Source organism: Peromyscus californicus, unplaced genomic scaffold, assembly GCF_007827085.1.
Source record: "Peromyscus californicus insignis strain IS unplaced genomic scaffold, ASM782708v3 Scaffold_14__1_contigs__length_90479793_seg_2, whole genome shotgun sequence".
NCBI classification, from domain to species: domain Eukaryota; kingdom Metazoa; phylum Chordata; class Mammalia; order Rodentia; family Cricetidae; genus Peromyscus; species Peromyscus californicus.
This window is the reverse complement of record NW_026294436.1, coordinates 45,974,545-45,992,887: the sequence shown is the minus strand read 5'-3', so window position 1 is coordinate 45,992,887 and position 18,343 is coordinate 45,974,545. Positions and strand designations below refer to the sequence as shown.

The 18,343-nt window shown below is 36.6% G+C and overlaps 2 protein-coding genes across 6 annotated transcripts in view; both read left to right on the top strand.

Annotated features, from left to right (window-relative positions):
* The window catches only part of Rabgap1l (RAB GTPase activating protein 1 like), a 589,856-nt gene that overhangs the window by 214,644 nt on the left and 356,869 nt on the right, over nt 1–18,343 (top strand). Inside the window, exon 1 of one of the 5 annotated variants that reach the window (XM_052737348.1) lies at nt 13,553–13,666. The exons of the other annotated variants lie outside the window; for them this stretch is intronic. The gene's annotated coding sequence lies outside the window, so the exon portion shown is untranslated. Of the gene's footprint in view, nt 1–13,552; nt 13,667–18,343 lie in introns of those variants that run through there. 5 annotated transcript variants of the gene reach the window in all.
* Gpr52 (G protein-coupled receptor 52) lies at nt 13,553–18,006 on the top strand. Its single transcript, XM_052737354.1, has 2 exons — nt 13,553–13,666; nt 14,728–18,006. Exon 2 carries the CDS (start codon nt 14,947–14,949, stop codon nt 16,030–16,032), a length of 1,086 nt encoding a protein of 361 aa, XP_052593314.1. The 5' UTR covers nt 13,553–13,666; nt 14,728–14,946; the 3' UTR covers nt 16,033–18,006.

Sequence of the window (18,343 nt, the reverse complement as noted above, 5' to 3'; positions counted from 1 at the left end):
TGGTGATGGGATGGCCAAACACCCTAATTGTCATGCTAGAAACCCCATCCAACTACTGAGGGAACTGGATGCAGAGATCCATGGCTAGGCCCCGGGTGGAGCTCCGGGAGTCTAATTAGCAAGACAGAGGAGGGTTTATGTGAGTGAGAATTGTTGAAACCAAGGTTGGATAAAGCACAGGGACAAATAGCCAAACGAATGGAAACACATGAACTATGAACCAATGGCTGAGGGGCCCCCAAGTGGATCAGGCCCTCTGAATGGGTGAGACAGTTGATTGGCTTGATCTGTTTGGGAGGCACCCAGGCAGTGGGACCAGGTCCTGTGCTCATTGCATGAGTTGGCTGTTTGAAACCTGGGGCTTATGCAGGATCGCTTGGCTCAGCCTGGGAGGAGGGGACTGGACCTGCCTGGACTGAGTCTACCAGGTTGATCTCAGTCAGTGGGGGAGGCTTTGCTCTGGAGGAGATGGGAATGGGGGGTGGACTTGGGGAAAGGGGAGAGGGGCGAGAAGGGGGAGAGCAAGGGAATCTGTGGCTGATATGTAGAACCGAATTGTATTGTAAAATAAAATTTAAAAAAAAATGGAAAACTTTAAAAATCAAACATGTGAAAAATGAAAAAAAAAAAAAAAGAAAGAGCAGCTCGATGACCAGAACCTACTTCTATAAAGATTTTAGATTATTGTAGAAAATACTGAAAATAAATAACTTAAGGTAATATTCGCAAAGAATACTTCTGCTCTAATTCAAGAAATTCTGTAAAAACTTAGTATCTGCATATAAAGAGGTAGTTTATGTATGGCATTGATAAGTAGTAAAAAATCCAGCTATTGTTATAGCATTAATCACTCAAGCACTACATGAATATAAATTAATATAGTTAAAAATAATGATCAAATTAATATTGAATAATTCATTCTCATTTTTTGAAACAATTTCAGCACTTAATAAAATTATAATAAAATTTTATTACTTTCTCTCTGGTAATTTTGAATGATCTTAATTCTTTACAAAAGTTAGGAAAGGTAATATTTTTGCATTATTCTAATAAACAGGGATTAAGAATATACAAAGGTGGACAGTAATTAATACAGAGACTAATAGCTGGTCAAAGTGCTGAGAATGTGTAACTTAGGCTTAAATGGGAAATTAATATGCTTTACCAACCCAAGATTTAAGGAATATTGTGGGAGAGGGAGAGAAAGACCATAAGAGTATCTGTCTGAAAAAGAATTGTATGAAATTCTATCTTCAGGAAATACAGGTCATTTCATTCATGAATTCAAAGCACCTATGGCTACCTGCTCAAGGGTCTGCAAAAATCAAATTGCAGCACTGACTGTGGAGGAGTTCAGGTGGCTGCACATGTAGTTGAGCTGTTGATAGTTGGTAGCTGTGAGGGGAGCATCACTTTTCTTTTTTGGTGTGGACACTACTAAATTTCCCATGTTGCAGTGGATGGCCCCATACTCATGTGAGTTCTGGCAGTAGAACTGCTTTGACTCAGCCAATTATGAAGAAGTAAATGAAAAGATTGTTGGAGAGATTGGTCAATGGTTAAGAGATTTTACTGCTGTTCCAGAAGACCTGACTATAGTTTACCTCACCCATATGGCAACTCACAACTACTGTAACTCTAGTTCCGGAGGATTCAATGTCTTCTGGCCTCTGCAGGCTCTGAATGCTTGTGGTACACCTAAACTAGCCAGCTAAGTAACTAAGTAAGTAACTAACTAGCTAGCTAACCAACTCTGTCTCACACACACTCATGTACATGAAAATAATGAATTAAAAGAAGAGTACATGAAATTGTAAAAGGATTTTTGTTGGATAGGGAGTTAGTAAAGAGGAATGGATATTATCAAAATACATTGTATACACGAATGAAGTTCTCAAAGAATAAATACAAATATGCTTTAAAATAACAAAAGAGAATACTGCACCATTTTGAAATCATTGCTCTGAAGGACAGTATATAGTCATTTTATGAAGATAGCAGGATTTTATTAGACTCAGGATTATAATGATAGTGGTCATGGCTAGTGTTATTAATTACTGGGTAAGGTATTGAGGGAAGTGAATTTGTGCTTTTGAAGGAATTACGCTTTCCAGAATCGCCAAGATTTATGGTATTTGCAGCAGGAGGCTGTTACCAAGTGCTGCAGCCTTCCATGCCTAGGTGTGAGGATAAACGTGTGTTTCTCAAGTTTCTTTACTAACTCATAAGATAAACCAATTATTTGAATGGGGGACACTCAAAACAAGCAAGCCAACAAACAAAACTCCAGAAGTGTTAAAAGGGTATAAACAACACAGAAGGCTGTGGAATGATATTGATAGAAGTCTGCTCTAGAGAGCTGGTGTCGGTTCCTGAGTGCTGAGGAAATGTGCTATGGTAATGACATATATTACTACATTTGTTGACAAATCTTGGTTATTTGATTAGGAAGGAACAATTGAAACTAAAGGCTTTTGATGATGTAACAGAAATATGTAAATCTGTTTTTATTTTCCATTATGGCCATCTCTAGGAAAAGACATTAAATCCTGTTACTTCCCAGTTTAAATCCTTCAGAGGTCTTATCGGTGCTTACGAAACTCTTATGAATGTTCTCCTTGTGAGGCAAGCAGGATGCCAGAACATTGAACAATGCCTAGTATTTGGTAAACTATTTGATAATCTAACAGACCTCTAATTAGATGAATCTGGGCTCGGCTTTGCAGGAAGTAGTATTTTTTTCTTATTTATTAATTTTTTTTCACTTTACATACCAACCACAGTTACCTCTCCCCTATCTCCTCCCATCCCCCCTACCGCTTTCCCTCCTGATGACCCCCCCCCCCAAAAGGGTAAGAAGGCCTCCACTGAGGAGTCAACAAAGCCTAGTACATTCCCTTGAGGCAGGACCAAGCCCCAACGCCGGCATCAAAGGTTGAACAATGCACTCCACCATAGGGTATGGCCTGCAAAAAGCCAGCTCGTGCACCAGGGATAGATCCTGAAGCCACTGCCAGGGGCCCTTCAAACAGACCAAGCTACACAATTGTTCAGTCCCATATAGAGGAAATCTACACAGACAACTGAACCAAGCTCATGTGAACTCATGAACTCTAGATAGCTGTGCAGTAAGTAGTATTTTTAACCTTTGGTGTATTCTACTGCAGCACATGGAGGACTCTGGGTAAGAAACAAGTTAGAAGATCAGCAAACTCAGATTTCATACAAACAATTATGTTCAGTTATTGGACCTTGACTCCATGATCTTCTCTGCTGTTCATGGAGTTTGATAGTATGTTGGTTTGTTAAAGCCACCTTGATGGATGCATGTACAGTATTGCTGATTTAAATAATGTAGAAATGATACTTCAATTCATATCTGAGGATTTTGTTTGTTTTTTTTTTAAATTGAGTTCCAGAAACAAGCTACAAAGACAAGATCATGAATATTTCAAGTTTTCTTTTCAAACCTGAGTCATAGATGTTTCATTTCAAGCCAAGTTAAGGTTTGATTATTCTACACTTCATGGCTCTTTAAAATTCTAGTTGCTATAACAACTTTGATATTTCTTTATTATTTTTAGCACATCAGTTGCCATAACAATAAGATATCTCAAAAATAGCAATTTTTCTTTTATAGTGGAAAACTTCCTTTCAATTAAAAATGAGTTTAAATTAACATTTCTTTCTTTTAATGTGAACCTGTTATTTAAAATGTGGTGTTCGCACTTCTGTTACCATACAATTTTATAGACTGTTTTCAAGTGATGTCTTACAGTTTAACTTTACCACTATGATTTTACTGTACAATATTTGAAGGAAAATGACCATTTAATTCCTTTCTGTGAGCTAATATTTAAGATTTAATTGATACAAAATTGTATTAAGTAATTTAATTTCCAGATGGAAATTCCATAACATAAGAAAAACCCTTAGATATGAGATTTAAGAAAGCTTGACATTTTTCTCCTATGTTATTTTGAAATGCACTTCCAATGTTTTAGTCATACTAAAAATGGTGCCATTTCACTTATCCAGAAATAACTGGCAGTCTAGGACTAAACTGACACTTTCCTGGTAGAGGAGTACTTTTATGTAGCCTTTGAGGAAAAAGTTGTCAGAAGCTTTGTTTCAGGTTTTAAGCCTCTAGGAAATTGCAAATAGGAAATTGAAAGAGGAAGTAGAAGATACTGTTCTGTGTTATGGATAGAAAGCCAGCATGGTGGGAGCTGTGTATTACTTTTAGTACCTGGTCACTTGTAGAATGAAACAGATCTATCTATCTCCCCTGTTGGTCCTGCTGTCTCTAATACACACACACACACTCATGGTCCACAGTTGCAAAGGTATGTTATGTTATGAGACAATGTTCCTATTGATGTTAACAGTGATGATCACACACTGTTTGACAAATATTAAATGAACATTCATTGTACACAAGTGAATTCACAGGTTCATGGTTATCTTTGGTAATAATTTACACAAAGCTTGTGTATTATTTCATCATTTTCCCATGTATACATGCACATGGTCCATACACTTTTTACATAAGAATGTTTCCATCATTCCTGAAATTTCTTTTATATTCTTGACAGTCAGTTAATTTGTGTCAGTGCCCATGCATGCACACACTTGTATACACATGTTCATATGTGTGCACACAAGTACACTATTGAGCCAACTACTGCTCTGCTATAATTCAGCAAAAATTCATTTTTTTATGTTTTAGAACTTCGTGTCCAATGTGCTCCTTGAGGCCTGACTTTTCCCCTTAGTGTTTAGGTTCATCTGTGTTGTTTGTTCATTTTCCTTCCTTTTTGTTGCTAAGCACCAAGCCACAGTAGGTACATATCACAATTTCTTCATGCATATGCCTGTTGGTGGATATGTATGTTGTTTCCAGTTTGGGCTGTTTAGTTTTGTACATATTACCAGGAACATTTTGTGTGTGTGTGTGTGTGTGTGTGTGTGTGTGTGTGTGTGTGTGTAAAACTTGATATCTAATAGTTATTTTGTGGATATGTTTGTATGTCTTTTGGAATGAGCTGGTGGGCCATAGTGTAGATTTGTTTAATATAATCAGGATTTCCAAAAATGTTTGTCACATTTCCTGAATTTGGGTCATTTTATACCACTACGAACAGTTTGTAAAGGTTTGAGTTGTTTACAATCTTACCAAATTTTTTATTGCAAGTCTTAATTTTAGACATTGGAGTAAATGCATTGGTACGTTATTATTATTTGATTTTTGCCTTGAACTAATGACTTGATACTAAGCACTTTTCACTTCTCCTACCTAACGGTTGTACATACTAATGGGTTCTATGTGGTGTTTTGAGTCATGTATAATTACATAGTCTAACTCAACCTGAGCATATATATGTCATGAAAAGTTGGCCTTTCTTGGTTGTGCATGAATTTAAAAATGATTTTTTCTAATTAAAAAATTAAATAGAGTACATTTCAGTAATCTGTAGTCAGTTTACGGGCCAATAGCACATCAAAACTTAGTTTCTCTATTGAGTTATCACTTAGTATTCATTGACTAACATCTTCTCATCTCCCTATTACTGTTGCTAGTCTCTGGTAACCACAATTGTATTCTCAGTCTCTATTATCATTTTTGATTTTTTGTATTTTTATTAATTTATAGTGTCAGTAACAGTATTGTAGCCACAGTTTGCATAAAAATTTCTTTGTTAGGTGTGTGTTTTGCTAATAACTTTTTTCAGGCTTTTGGCTTGCTGATTTTCTTAATGATGTCTTTTGGTAAGAATTTTGGAGTATAAATTAAAATTTAGCTTATTTTTTTAGCTTATTATTTTTATTATCTTACAAACTTTGTTTCTGTGCCATGAAGTTATCCCTGTAATGTGTTTTCTTTTAGAAGCTATCTGCTTGTATTTTCTTTTTTTTTGTTTTTAAGATTTATTTATTTATTATCTATACAGTGTTCTGCTGGCATGTATCCCTGCAGGCCAGAAGAAGGCACTAAATCTCATTACAGATGGTTTTGAGCCACCATGTGGTTGCTGGGAATTGATCTCAGGACCTCTGGAAGAGCAACCAGTGCTCTTAACCTCTAAGGTATTTCTCCATCCCCTGTTTATATTTTCAACCTTTATATTTTGATATATCATTCATTACAAGTAAATTTTTATGTGTAGTATGAGGAAGTGCCCTTAGTTCATATTTTTCCAGTGGGTGTCCAAATTTTTCTAGTACTATTTATTGAAAAGATCTCCTTAAGACCAGGTTTGTTTTAGAGATCCTACTAAATTTCAATTGACCAATAACTCTGGTCTCATTTTTGTAGCTTTTACTGTTCTACAGGTCTATAGGAGGCTAGTCTCTCGTACCATGGTCTTACAGTAGGTCTTGAAACCAGGTTGTGTCAGTCTTCCAATTGTGTTTTTATTTTCTTTTAGAAGATGGTTTTACAATAACTATCCAAAATTCTCCGTGTTTGCATATAGATTTTATAATCAGCAGTTGCTTGTTTTACAGAAAGACCTGCCTAGATTGTAATGTGAGTATATAATCGATAAACTGGTGAGAATCTGGTCTTCTTAATGATAGCAAGTCTTCAAATACATAAAGATGGTATATCCGTCCATTTCCTTAAACCTTTAGCATTGTCTCAGTGGCATTCTGTAGTTCTCAGAGTAGAGACATACAGGTTTTATTAGATAAATCTTTGTGTTCTGCTCTATGAGCCTATTGTAAATGGTTTACTGTTTAAAATTTTATTTCCATTTTTGTTGCATGTATATAACAACGAAATACCTTATATCCTGACAAAGTGTATTCATTTCCTTATATTTTAATGGGTGTAGGAGTAGTTTTAATATTTTTGCATATGTAGTTATGGCTTTCTTGAATGACTTTTAATTTTCTTGTTTATTATATAGACTGAGACTGTCAATACAGGGTACATGGAAGTAATAAGGACCCACATGCTTGTATATTCCCATTCTTAGGGAAGAATCATTAATATTTCATTGTGAAATACTCTAGTAGATATATATTTCCCAACTATATGTCTTTATCAAGTTGAGAAAGTTCTTTCTATGTAACTTTATAACTAAAATTTTGTTGGTATTTTTAATTAATTAAATATTTAATTTTTTTGATTTACAGTAGAGCAAGGTAAGAAAATAAACTTGTGCTGTGCCTTTCAGTCACTAAGTCAGTAGGTTGTTATATGTATCATTTCAGTGTTTGCTTTCCAGCACTCAGCTCATGTTACCTTAGTACTATGCTTAGTTGTCCATTACAAGTTAATTGGTACTGCATTTAATAGCAGTTGGCATTCTTAAAATAAGTAATTAATCATTACTGTTTGCTAAAAAGTCAAGTTTCTTTCCATTAATTTTCACTTCACATTTTAACACATTTACTGACTTCAATATGGTGTTTTAATTTATGTATATGACAAAATCAAGGTAATGACCGTGTCCATCATCAGCTTGTAATATAAACATTTTAAATATAAGTACATTCATGAAATCCAACAATTTTGAGATGTATAAAAATTATTGTCCTGCCTATTACATACTTTAGAACTTAAAGATTTATATCTTCAGTCACCAAAAGATTGTTGACATTATTTCTATTTTAAAAATTTATTATTATTGTTGTTGTTATTATTGTGTTGCATGTGTATGAGAGAGAGAGAGAGAGAGAGAGAGAGAGAGAGAGACAGAGAGACACAGAGAGAGACAGAGAGACAGAGACAGAGATGTGTGGATGGATAGTGTATGCCACAACACATGTTGGGAAGTCAGAGGACAACTTTGTATAATCATTTGCTCCTTCCACCTTTAGGTTGGATCCAAAGTGAATTTCAGTTCACCAAGCTTGTCCAACCAAGCGCCCTATTGGGATATACACCATTATTTTCCTTGAGTGATTATTCACAGTCTTTGTAATATTTTCAGCTATCATACACAAAGTCCAAGTGATGAAAATGCATGAATGATGACCAGTCTAGAGGCTCTTTGGTGTCTAGGTGTGATAGCACATGGTATGTGCATTAAGATTAGAGAACCGAGAAACATCAGAATTGCATCTCTGTGAGCTCCCACTCACTCGGGTCAGCTGTCTTTGTGGTTTTCCCCACCATGATCTTGACCCCCCCTTGCTCATATGATCCCTCCTCAGTGCTTGCTGTGGATCACTGCATCTGCTTCCATCAGTTACTGGATGAAGGTTCTATGATGACAGTTAGGGTAGTCACTAATCTGATTACAGAAGAAGGACAGTTCAAGCACCTAAAGCAAGGAGTCTTAGCTGGGGTCATCCTTGTAAAAACAAGCTGTTTGTTGTATTTTTAACATTTTGCATTTAATTATACTTTTACTTGGTGATTGTTGTGGATTATGTTGTATATGTCAGTAACAGCAGTCAGGCTTACAGGCATCCTTTTCTCTATTTCCATGATGATAACACATCATAGAACTATAGTACAGTAGCACACCCACAATGGTAACAACTGCACTGGTCAAAACACAGAACAGTGTTATTATTCCAACATCACTAGTGTTGTCCTTAAAGGACACATCAACCTTCCTTATTTCCCAGGCCTAAAAATCAAAGATTTTTTTTCAAACATTGATATAGACTTGGATTTAAGTGGATGTATAAATTGCTAATACTTATCTAATATTTGAATATATGAAGAGATTAACTTTTCTCTGTTGAAATTGCAATTCTCTGTTGGTCATATTTCTTACTTCCTCCTGGAAGTCTTTGTTAAACAAGGGATTGCAAGGAACTTTGTTTTAATGTTACAGTTTCTGTTGTACTAGTTGTCTTACATAAAAATTAATTATGTTAGACATTTGTTTGTTAAACTCCTATTCAATGCCCAGCAGAGTATAATATCAGCACTTTAGAGATGATGGTAAACAAAGCAAGTATTTGCTTCCCTGTGAGGCTTCAGCTTAGTAAGAAAATAAAATGAATAAAATAAATAATTACAGATGGTGGTAAGTGTAGAATCTGGTACTCTGGGAACTCAGGTAAGATTTCCCAGAGGAAGAAGTTCTTGGACTAAGGTGGAAGCTTGTGTCTGAATTGAATGTGGTAGCTCATTGAGCAGCTGATGTGAGCACTCTGCAGCAGAAGAGAACACAGCAAGTTAATGTGGGGCTGGGGCTTACAGTGGCGAGGGGTGGAGAATTTGTCTAACATGGATAACCCAGAAGGAAAATGAGATTAGACCAGATTTATAGGACCTTTTATAAAATGCAGAATAAAACTCAAGTATTTTAAGGAAGGAAGTGACATGATTTTTTTGAATTTTGGAAAATATACTCATTTTTGTGCATAATAGTGTAGACAAATTGCTAAACGGTCTTATTAAATAAAAAACACAGAGCCAGATATAGTGGTTAAAACCTGAGAGATCAGGGAAATAGGAAAAGCCACAGGCTAACCTCACCTCACCAATCCCGCAGCTTCCAAAGAGAGCTGCTTCCTGTATACCCATGCCTATATGCCTTTATGTTCTGCTCCCTCATTTGCTCTCTCAGCCCAGCTACATCACTTCCTTTTCCTGCCCAGCTCTGTCACTTTCTGTCTGTACAGACCTCCAGACCTCTATGATTAGTGTGGTGATATTTTATTTGTGCTGAAATATGGTGGTATTTTATTTGTGTGTTAATAAATAAAGCTTGCTTGGAGATCAGGGGGAAAAGGCCAGCCATTTTAAGTAAACAAAGAAGTCATACACACCTTTAATTCCAGCACTAACCTGTAGCACGAATCTTAAAATGGTCATATTAAATAAACACGGAGCCAGAAATTTAAAGCTTTAGAGCAATCAGGGAAATATGGAAAACCACTAGCTAACCTCACCTCACCATCTCCACAGCTTCCTAAGAGCACGACTTCCTGTCTACCCAGGCTTATATGCCTTGCTTTTCTGCCCTCTCATTGGCTATCTTAGCCCAGCTACCTCTCTTTCTCTTCCTACACAGTTCTGTCACTGTCTGTCTGTCTGTACAGACCTCCATGTCTCTATGTTTGGTACTGGAATTAAAGGCATGTGTCACCATGCTTGGCTCTGTTCCTTAGTGTGGCTTTTAACACACATAGGATTAAAGACGTGTACCACCATTGCCTGACTTCTATATAATGGCTGGCTTTTTCCTCTGATCTCTGGGCAAGTTTTATTGGGGGACACAGTATATTGGAGAACACAATATATCACCACATAATAGACTGAAGAGAAGCTATGCTCAACACAGACCAGATTAGAAGCCACTGCTGTCATCTAAATAGAAAGTGATGCTGGCTTTCCTAAGGTCATGATGGTGGAGACAGTGAAATGGGGGTAGTTGTGGAACTAAAGTCTGAGTGTACACCTCTTTTGCTTCCTTTTCAAATATCTTAAGAGACAAGATTTAATTTAGCTTCTTCAGTGCTTTATAATGTTACTGTAACTCTCATTGCAGTCATCGTCCATTATTTATCCTACTTGGCATTTATAGCTAATGTCTTGCCTTTACTGTTATATTTCTCTTGCTGTGATAAGACACTATGACCAAGGCAACTTATAGAAGAAAGAACTTTGCTGACAGGTGGTGGTGGGGAACATAGTTTCAGAGGTTGAGTCCATGATCATCATGGTGGGGAGCATGATAGTAGGTAGGCAGACATGGTAATAGATTAATAGCTGAGAGTTTGCATCTTGATCTACAAGTACAAGGCAAAGAGAGCTAACTGGGAGTGGGTTGGGCTTTTGAAACATCAAATCCTTCCCAAACAGTTCCACCAACTATGGACCAAGTATTCAAATATATGGGCTTATGGGGACCATTCTCATTCAAACTACCGCACTTACTCTGCTGTCTAGGACATTGTTTGGATTTTTAATAATGAGATAACATATAAAATAATATATAAGATATACTAAATAATATATAAATACTAAATGATATTTTCTCTAAATAAATTACAGTTTGGGCTTTTTTGGTTAGCTCTCATCAATTGAAAGGAGAGGGAAGTAGTTGGTAATGATGATGAAAAGAGTAGCAGTGACACCCAGACCCCTAAAATGAGAAGAATGATTTTTGAATTAAACAGAAAGAATGGTATATGTGATGAGCTATGTAATATAACTATGGTGATATATTGTGTATTCTAATAAACTTGCATGAGGATCAGAGGACAGAGCCAACTACTAGATTAGACATAGAGACCAGGCAGTGGTGGCACACATCCTTAATCCTATCACTCAGGAGGCACAGATCTGTCTGAATCTCCAAGTTCAAGTTCACACTGGAAACAGAGCCAGGCAGTGGTGGCACACACCTTTAATCCCAATCCTGGGAAGCACACACGCCTTTAATCCCAGTACCAATCATAGAGTTCTGGAGGCCTGTACAGACAGGAAGTGCCAGAGCTGGCCAGAAAGAGAAAGTGATGTAGCTAGACAGAGAGCAAATTAGGTGGCAGAACAGCAAGGCATATAAGCCTGGGTAGACAGGAAGTCACCCTTTTTGGGAGCTGCAGAGTTGGTGAGGTGAGGTTAACTAGTAGTTTGTCCTATTCCTCTGATCTTGCTCTCTGTCTTTAACCCAAATTTCTGGCTCCGTTTATTTATTAAGATCATTTAGAAATTAGTCTACAAAGGAGAGAAAGAGAAAAGGGAGAGGGAGGCAAAGGAGGAGGAAAGAGAGGGAAGGAAGGAGTGGGGAGGAGATCACACTGTGGACATTTTTATGCTAGGTAACACATATGGATGTCAGAGGAAAACTTGTAGGAATCTGTTCTGTCCTTCCACAGTGTCATGGGTGTGAATCAAGCTTGGGTTGTTAGGGTTGTTGGTGACAAGTGCCTTTTATCTGCTGAGCCATCTCAGGCCTGAGATTTAAGAATTTTATGAAGAAGAAAGTGTAAAAGCACTTAGCTCAAATTTTGGCATATAAGACATGTTTTCAATAATTATTACCTTTTATTTGCATCTTTCTTTTCCTGATTTGCTTTACTCCTGTAACAATTACAAATTTTGTTATCATAGGTTTTTTTTAATGTTTAAGGTTTAAAATAAACAAATGTTTACTGTTGAAGGTTTAAAATAAATGAATGATTGAAATAAACCTAAATAAAAATGTTTTAATATACACCAAATTCTTGAGCAAGTATTTATTGTGCTTATATATATGTTTGTGTGTGTGTGTGTATATATATATATATATATATATATATATATATATATATATATATAAACTTAAGAACTGTGAGGTGAATTTCTTTAGCTCTTGACACATTTGTATAGTAGGATAACTGTGGACTAAGTGCTTCTATTTATTCGGATGCCCCATATCCTTTTAGATCATATTGACTCAGGTATTTATCCAGACAGCTTTCACTGTCACAGTCCTTAACTGGTATTTTGTTGTGCAGGTCAGTGTGCCAAGCTCAGCACATTCATGTGGGCGTGGCAGATATTGGAGAGATGAGTAAATGACTTTTAATTTCTAATCAAAATACGACCATTTACCTCATAGTAAAAAAAAAACACAAAACAGTAGTTATATCAATTTAGATCATGAGGACTTAAATGATTTTTAATAATTCATAAGTTTTTTTGGCCAAAGAGTATTAGATTACTGCTGACTTTTTAGTGTCATAGTACCTTGTGGTACTTTCTCTACAAGGTTTAAAGGTATATACCAGTTTTGTTTCCATACTGCTATTCATAAGAAATAATTCCTACAAATGCTATAAGGAGAATGCCTCCAGAAGCCTTTAAATGCCGTTTACATACTACAAAGCTTGGTCAGTTTCATTGTCTTCTTTTGTCAATCTTGATCGGAGCTCACAGACTAAGTCTGTAAGCCTGCATGTGCCTGGCAACTGTTACCTAGTGACAGTTTCAGCTGCAGTAGCCATTGGCTGTGCTGTTGATTGGGGCAGGAGGACCGAGTCACCTTTCTGATGGTGAGTTCTTCTGCATCAGCTCGGGATGAGGAGGAGGAGCAGACTCTGGCTCAGGTGGAGGCAGCAAGATTGAGAAACTGTAAAGAATCTCCCGGCAGCATCCTGATAACTGCATCACAGTAAATTGGACTTCTGAATCAAGCAGCCTAGCTTCACAGCTGATAAGAGTGAATGTACATGAGAAGCATTACCTTATTCCTGTAACAAGAGAACTATTTTGTTATAAATGAAACTCAGCATGTCCAAGAAGGAATATCCTGTGGCTGACATAAAAGAAGGACTTCCCTGAATGATGTGTTGCTGCACAAGAAAATAACTTTGAGAAGAATGCTTTCTACTGAGCTGCTACATTGTTCCTGAAGGAAATGTTTTCATTTCTAGTGCATGCTATTTCTTCAAAAGCTATGATAACAAAGAGTGACAAGAGACTCTCTGAATTGCTTGTACTTGGGGGAAAGACTTTGGTAAATGTTAACCCGGTGCCAGAATGACCTTGGAAGCCTTTTGGATGGATTCTGCCCTGCCAGAATCGCAGCATGTCAAAGTCCAGGATTTAAACCCATCTTGATGTTTTGAGATATTTTAAAACAAGACTATTTCCCAGCCTACCTGATGGCCCTGCTTTAATTGAGCTTTTGCTTAAAATAGAATACAGAAACAGAAGAGGCATTTTCTTAACATATGGCTGCTAATAACTGCAAATATAATAAACAAGGTAAATTTCCACTTTCAAATATTTAGTTCAAATAGTGATTTAATGTGTTAATCATCTAATGGGAATAGGAAAGCTGTAACAAATTAGAATATGAAGCCTACTAGAAAGACTTAATTAATAGATACCAGCAGTGTCTAGTAAAATGTGCTCAGTATACAGGGACATTTCCATTACTGTCTAAATTTCATCTATTTTTATGACATTTGGGCATTGTTGCAAATGTGAGGAATTACTTCAAGCTATATATTTTATCATGCTTTTTATAATGAGGTATCATACCAAATAATGAAAGTTATTTTCTATTATAGAAACTAAAGTTAATAACAAAGATTTTATTTTGAAATAGAAGCGATATAAATTACATTGATGTCAGCAGTATCAGCAACTGAAGTGGTCTAAAGCTATTTTCATATCAACATTTAAAGAATAACTAGAGAGTTAGGACTTCAGACATTTATTCTAGTTTTCAGTTTTGGGTGTTGTCATACTATTCATTGTGTAATATCTTCCCTATGGAAATTACCTTGTATTCTCATAAGCATTATATAGCAATCTAGAGCCTGATTTTTACCCCCAGCATACCTCATTGTACCCACATAAATTATTCTTTTGGAATTAGCCTAGATAGAATTATTGTTCTTACCTTTTAAAAATGAAAGAGAAATGAGTCCTAAAGTTTTCCCATCAGCATCAGATGTGAACTGAGTCCAAGGACACTCTTTGTCACATGAACTTTTTCTTGGCTTTTCATCTAAAACTAAGATCTTAATTATTTAAATTCTAAAATATGAATGCATTTTTCATCATAGTTCATCATAGTTGAAGCAGGAGACCTCAGTTTAAGACTGTTTCTTTTATTTTTTTTCTAGTTGATCTCTAAGAAACTTTATCCTGAGAGAAACATTTCTTCCCTTGACAGTTGCTTTTTTTTTTTTTTTACAGATTTAATTTTTCATAGTATTAGCTAATAAATCCATTTTCTCTAGAAGTGCCTGTATCTGCAAAAGTTGCTTGAAAGCATGGGAGGGAGCTAACCAGAGACCTCTTTTTCACCTTTCTAGCTCACCCTCCTCCTTTCTCCCCCAAAGCCGAGCTGTGTCACTAGTGAACTAAGGCTGATGAAGAGACCTGAGCACACTGTGAGATGCTCAGCTGTAATACAGGCACTGGCATTTTCTACTGAAGCAGGTTCTGAGACACTGACTTGCAGAGTCTAACAGATGCTGGCAGGGGCACCTGCTTGCTGGAGCCAAAGCTACAAATTCCCTTAATTCCAAGCCATGAATGAATCCAGGTGGACTGAATGGAGGATCCTGAACATGAGCAGTAGCATTGTGAATGTGTCCGAGCATCATTCCTGCCCGCTTGGATTTGGTCACTACAGTGTGGAGGATGTCTGCATCTTTGAGACAGTTGTTATTGTCTTACTGACATTTCTAATCATCGCTGGGAACTTAACAGTCATCTTTGTCTTTCATTGTGCTCCACTGTTACACCATTATACTACCAGCTACTTCATACAGACAATGGCATATGCTGACCTCTTCGTTGGAGTTACCTGCTTGGTTCCTACTCTGTCCCTTCTCCATTACTCTACAGGTGTCCACGAGTCATTGACTTGCCAAGTGTTTGGATATATTATCTCAGTTCTAAAAAGTGTTTCTATGGCCTGTCTTGCTTGCATCAGTGTGGATCGCTATCTTGCAATAACCAAGCCTCTTTCCTACAATCAACTGGTCACCCCTTGTCGCCTGAGAATTTGCATTATTATGATTTGGATTTACTCCTGCCTAATTTTTTTGCCTTCCTTTTTTGGCTGGGGCAAACCTGGTTACCACGGTGACATTTTTGAATGGTGTGCCACATCTTGGCTCACCAGTGCCTATTTTACATGCTTTATTGTTTGTTTACTTTATGCTCCTGCTGCCTTGGTTGTCTGCTTCACTTACTTTCACATTTTCAAAATTTGCCGGCAGCACACCAAAGAGATAAATGACCGGAGGGCCCGATTCCCTAGCCACGAGGTAGATGCCTCTCGAGAGGCAGGACACAGCCCCGATCGTCGCTATGCCATGGTTTTATTTAGGATAACCAGCGTGTTTTATATGCTATGGCTTCCGTATATTATTTACTTTCTTCTAGAAAGTTCTCGTGTCTTGGATAATCCAACACTGTCCTTCTTAACCACTTGGCTTGCCATAAGCAATAGTTTTTGTAACTGTGTAATATACAGTCTCTCCAACAGTGTTTTCCGCCTTGGCCTCCGAAGGCTTTCTGAAACAATGTGCACATCTTGTGTGTGTGTGAAAGATCAGGAAGCACGAGATCCCAAACCCAGGAGACGGGCAAATTCCTGTTCCATTTGAAGAGAACTGCACAGGAAATAAAATGTAATGTGACAGTGATTTTGGACTGTATTCTTGATTCACTTGGAAATTTGCCCTAGAGAAATATTTATGTGAATAGTTGACTATGAAGTGAAGAGTGAGATTAAAGGTCTCTTTTATTTCCTTTTGTGCAAGAAGAAAAGTAAAAGGAAAGGATGTATGGAGAATAATCTCATAAGAGAATTACAGCTTGTGAATATGTGTTCAGTGTTTGATCCTCATTACTGAGGATCGAAGAGGTACTTCAAATTTACAAAACATGAGTGCTCCTTGACATCTCTTTCTATGTCCTCTCTGCCTATGTCTCTGTCTTTTATTTAGTCTTATTCTGTGTTTTTAATCTTTGTACTTGTTGGAGTTTATTATTTGCTAAACTGCCCTTTATGAAAAATGCAAGTGCATATATGAGGTCAAGTATGACCTTTCCTTCAGAGCATTGAGACATGCCAATCTATATTAATTGTGTTGTCTTTAGGGAGGGTGCACAGTGTTACATTTTATTATTGTTCATACAACCCCTTTATTTATGCACTTGACACGTTCTCCACAGCATAGATTTTCCACTACAAGCAGAATAGAACAGTATTTTTTTTCTTCTGTAAAAGGACTTTTGGTTTCTCCTCCCTTCCCCCAACACCTCCTATTGCCTTTTCATTGTTTCTCCATCTGAGACCTGTGGGACACATTCTAGAAGTATCTTAGCTAATGAAAGACTCCTCTATATAAGAGAGTCAAGATGTTAAACAAGGTATTCTTTCTAACAAAGCAATCTATTAGTTGGGAAGTTGTGTTTAATGCTTTAATGGATTTTTGAAACATTTTTATCTGCTTTCTTTGAGGTTAGTTCATGTGCCTAAAGTAAAGTCCTTTTTGCTATAGTAAAGCCTCTTTTTCTCTATAAAGCCCACAATAATCCTAATGCAGTTGCAGAATACTCACATGTAATGAAGTATCACTCTTTGTGCTACTCATAATGCCCTTTAGAAAATGTCAAACACTGAAATTGTGTGTTAGGTCTGCAGCAACTTACTGTCACATCCACTACTCATTTGTATGGTATGTATTTGCATATTCTATATTTTTTACAAAAAATATAAATTATATTATGTGGCCTGTGCCTAATGTTTTCTTAGCACAATACATATATCAATGTTGTTTAAGTTGTCAACATTGGAACCATATATATGGACTTATTTTAAAAGGAAAATACTTTTGTGTAGTTGTTATTTAGGTATTTATATTAGAGGAAGCTGCATTCTTAGTGCTGCTGCTGATGCAGCATACTTATAAAAAGCAGTTCAGAGATTCTGTTTTATAATGGTCTGTTTTCAAATGTGGAGATGAACCAAGTTTTTTAGTGTGCTACCTGAGAGTACATAATAAGTTGTTGGGAGTTTAGGGTCTGCCATAGTAAAGCAGATATGAACAAAGCAGCTTACGTTTTTACCCTAAGTTCTTGCCTGGAAAAAGGTTGAAAATTTCTATTACACTGCTGAGGATTTTTCTTCTTAGCACTTAAGACTTTTGTTTGTATGTTTGTTTTATGAAAAGCATTTAATGAAGCGTGCCTAAGACTCTAACTTAGAAGCCAACCATGTCTACACACTGGTGTTTTGACTTCAGAAGTCTGTTAAAGAAATGTTATCACTTTATTGAGGTTGTTCTGAACCCCTGTATATTTTTAAATATGTAAGAAAGGTTTAAAATAAAGAATAAAAGAGTATTCTATATATCAAATCAAGACTTTGTATCAGTTTACTAAAACACCAGGAACAAGAGTTACTTGTTGGGGGATTGGAATCAGGTTGTTCTATACTTCCATAGCTGGGGTTTGTGTGGATTCCTGTTTCTTGTTTGCCAGTAGTATCTTAGATAAATTGAAGTATACCTTTTTAAACAATATTGCTAACTCTTTAAATATGATAAATAAATTCTCCAATATTAAACATATTATTCAGGAATTCATTTTTGATTTGTTTAGCATAATTTAGAGGGGTTGGAAAGATGGCTCAGTGGTTGAGAGCACTTACCACTCTTATAGAGACTTGAGTTCCATTCTCAGCACTCAGTGGGGCAGCTTACAACCATCCGTAACTCCAGCTCTGGTGGATCTAATACCCTCTTCAGGCCTCTGTAGGCACCCACACTCCCATACAGACATACATACATAAGAAAAAAATCAATGTTTCTAGGAATTAAGAGGACTGGACAGAAATCCTGGAGGTATTCCCTCTCCTGAAGTTTCGTCATAATGTTAAACAGTTTTATGCTAGGTTCAATGTTAAATTTT

Coding starts and splice junctions, on each gene's coding strand:
- Gpr52 (XM_052737354.1), top strand. CDS start 14,947: ATGAATGAATCCAGGTGGACTGAATGGAGGATCCTGAACATGAGCAGT.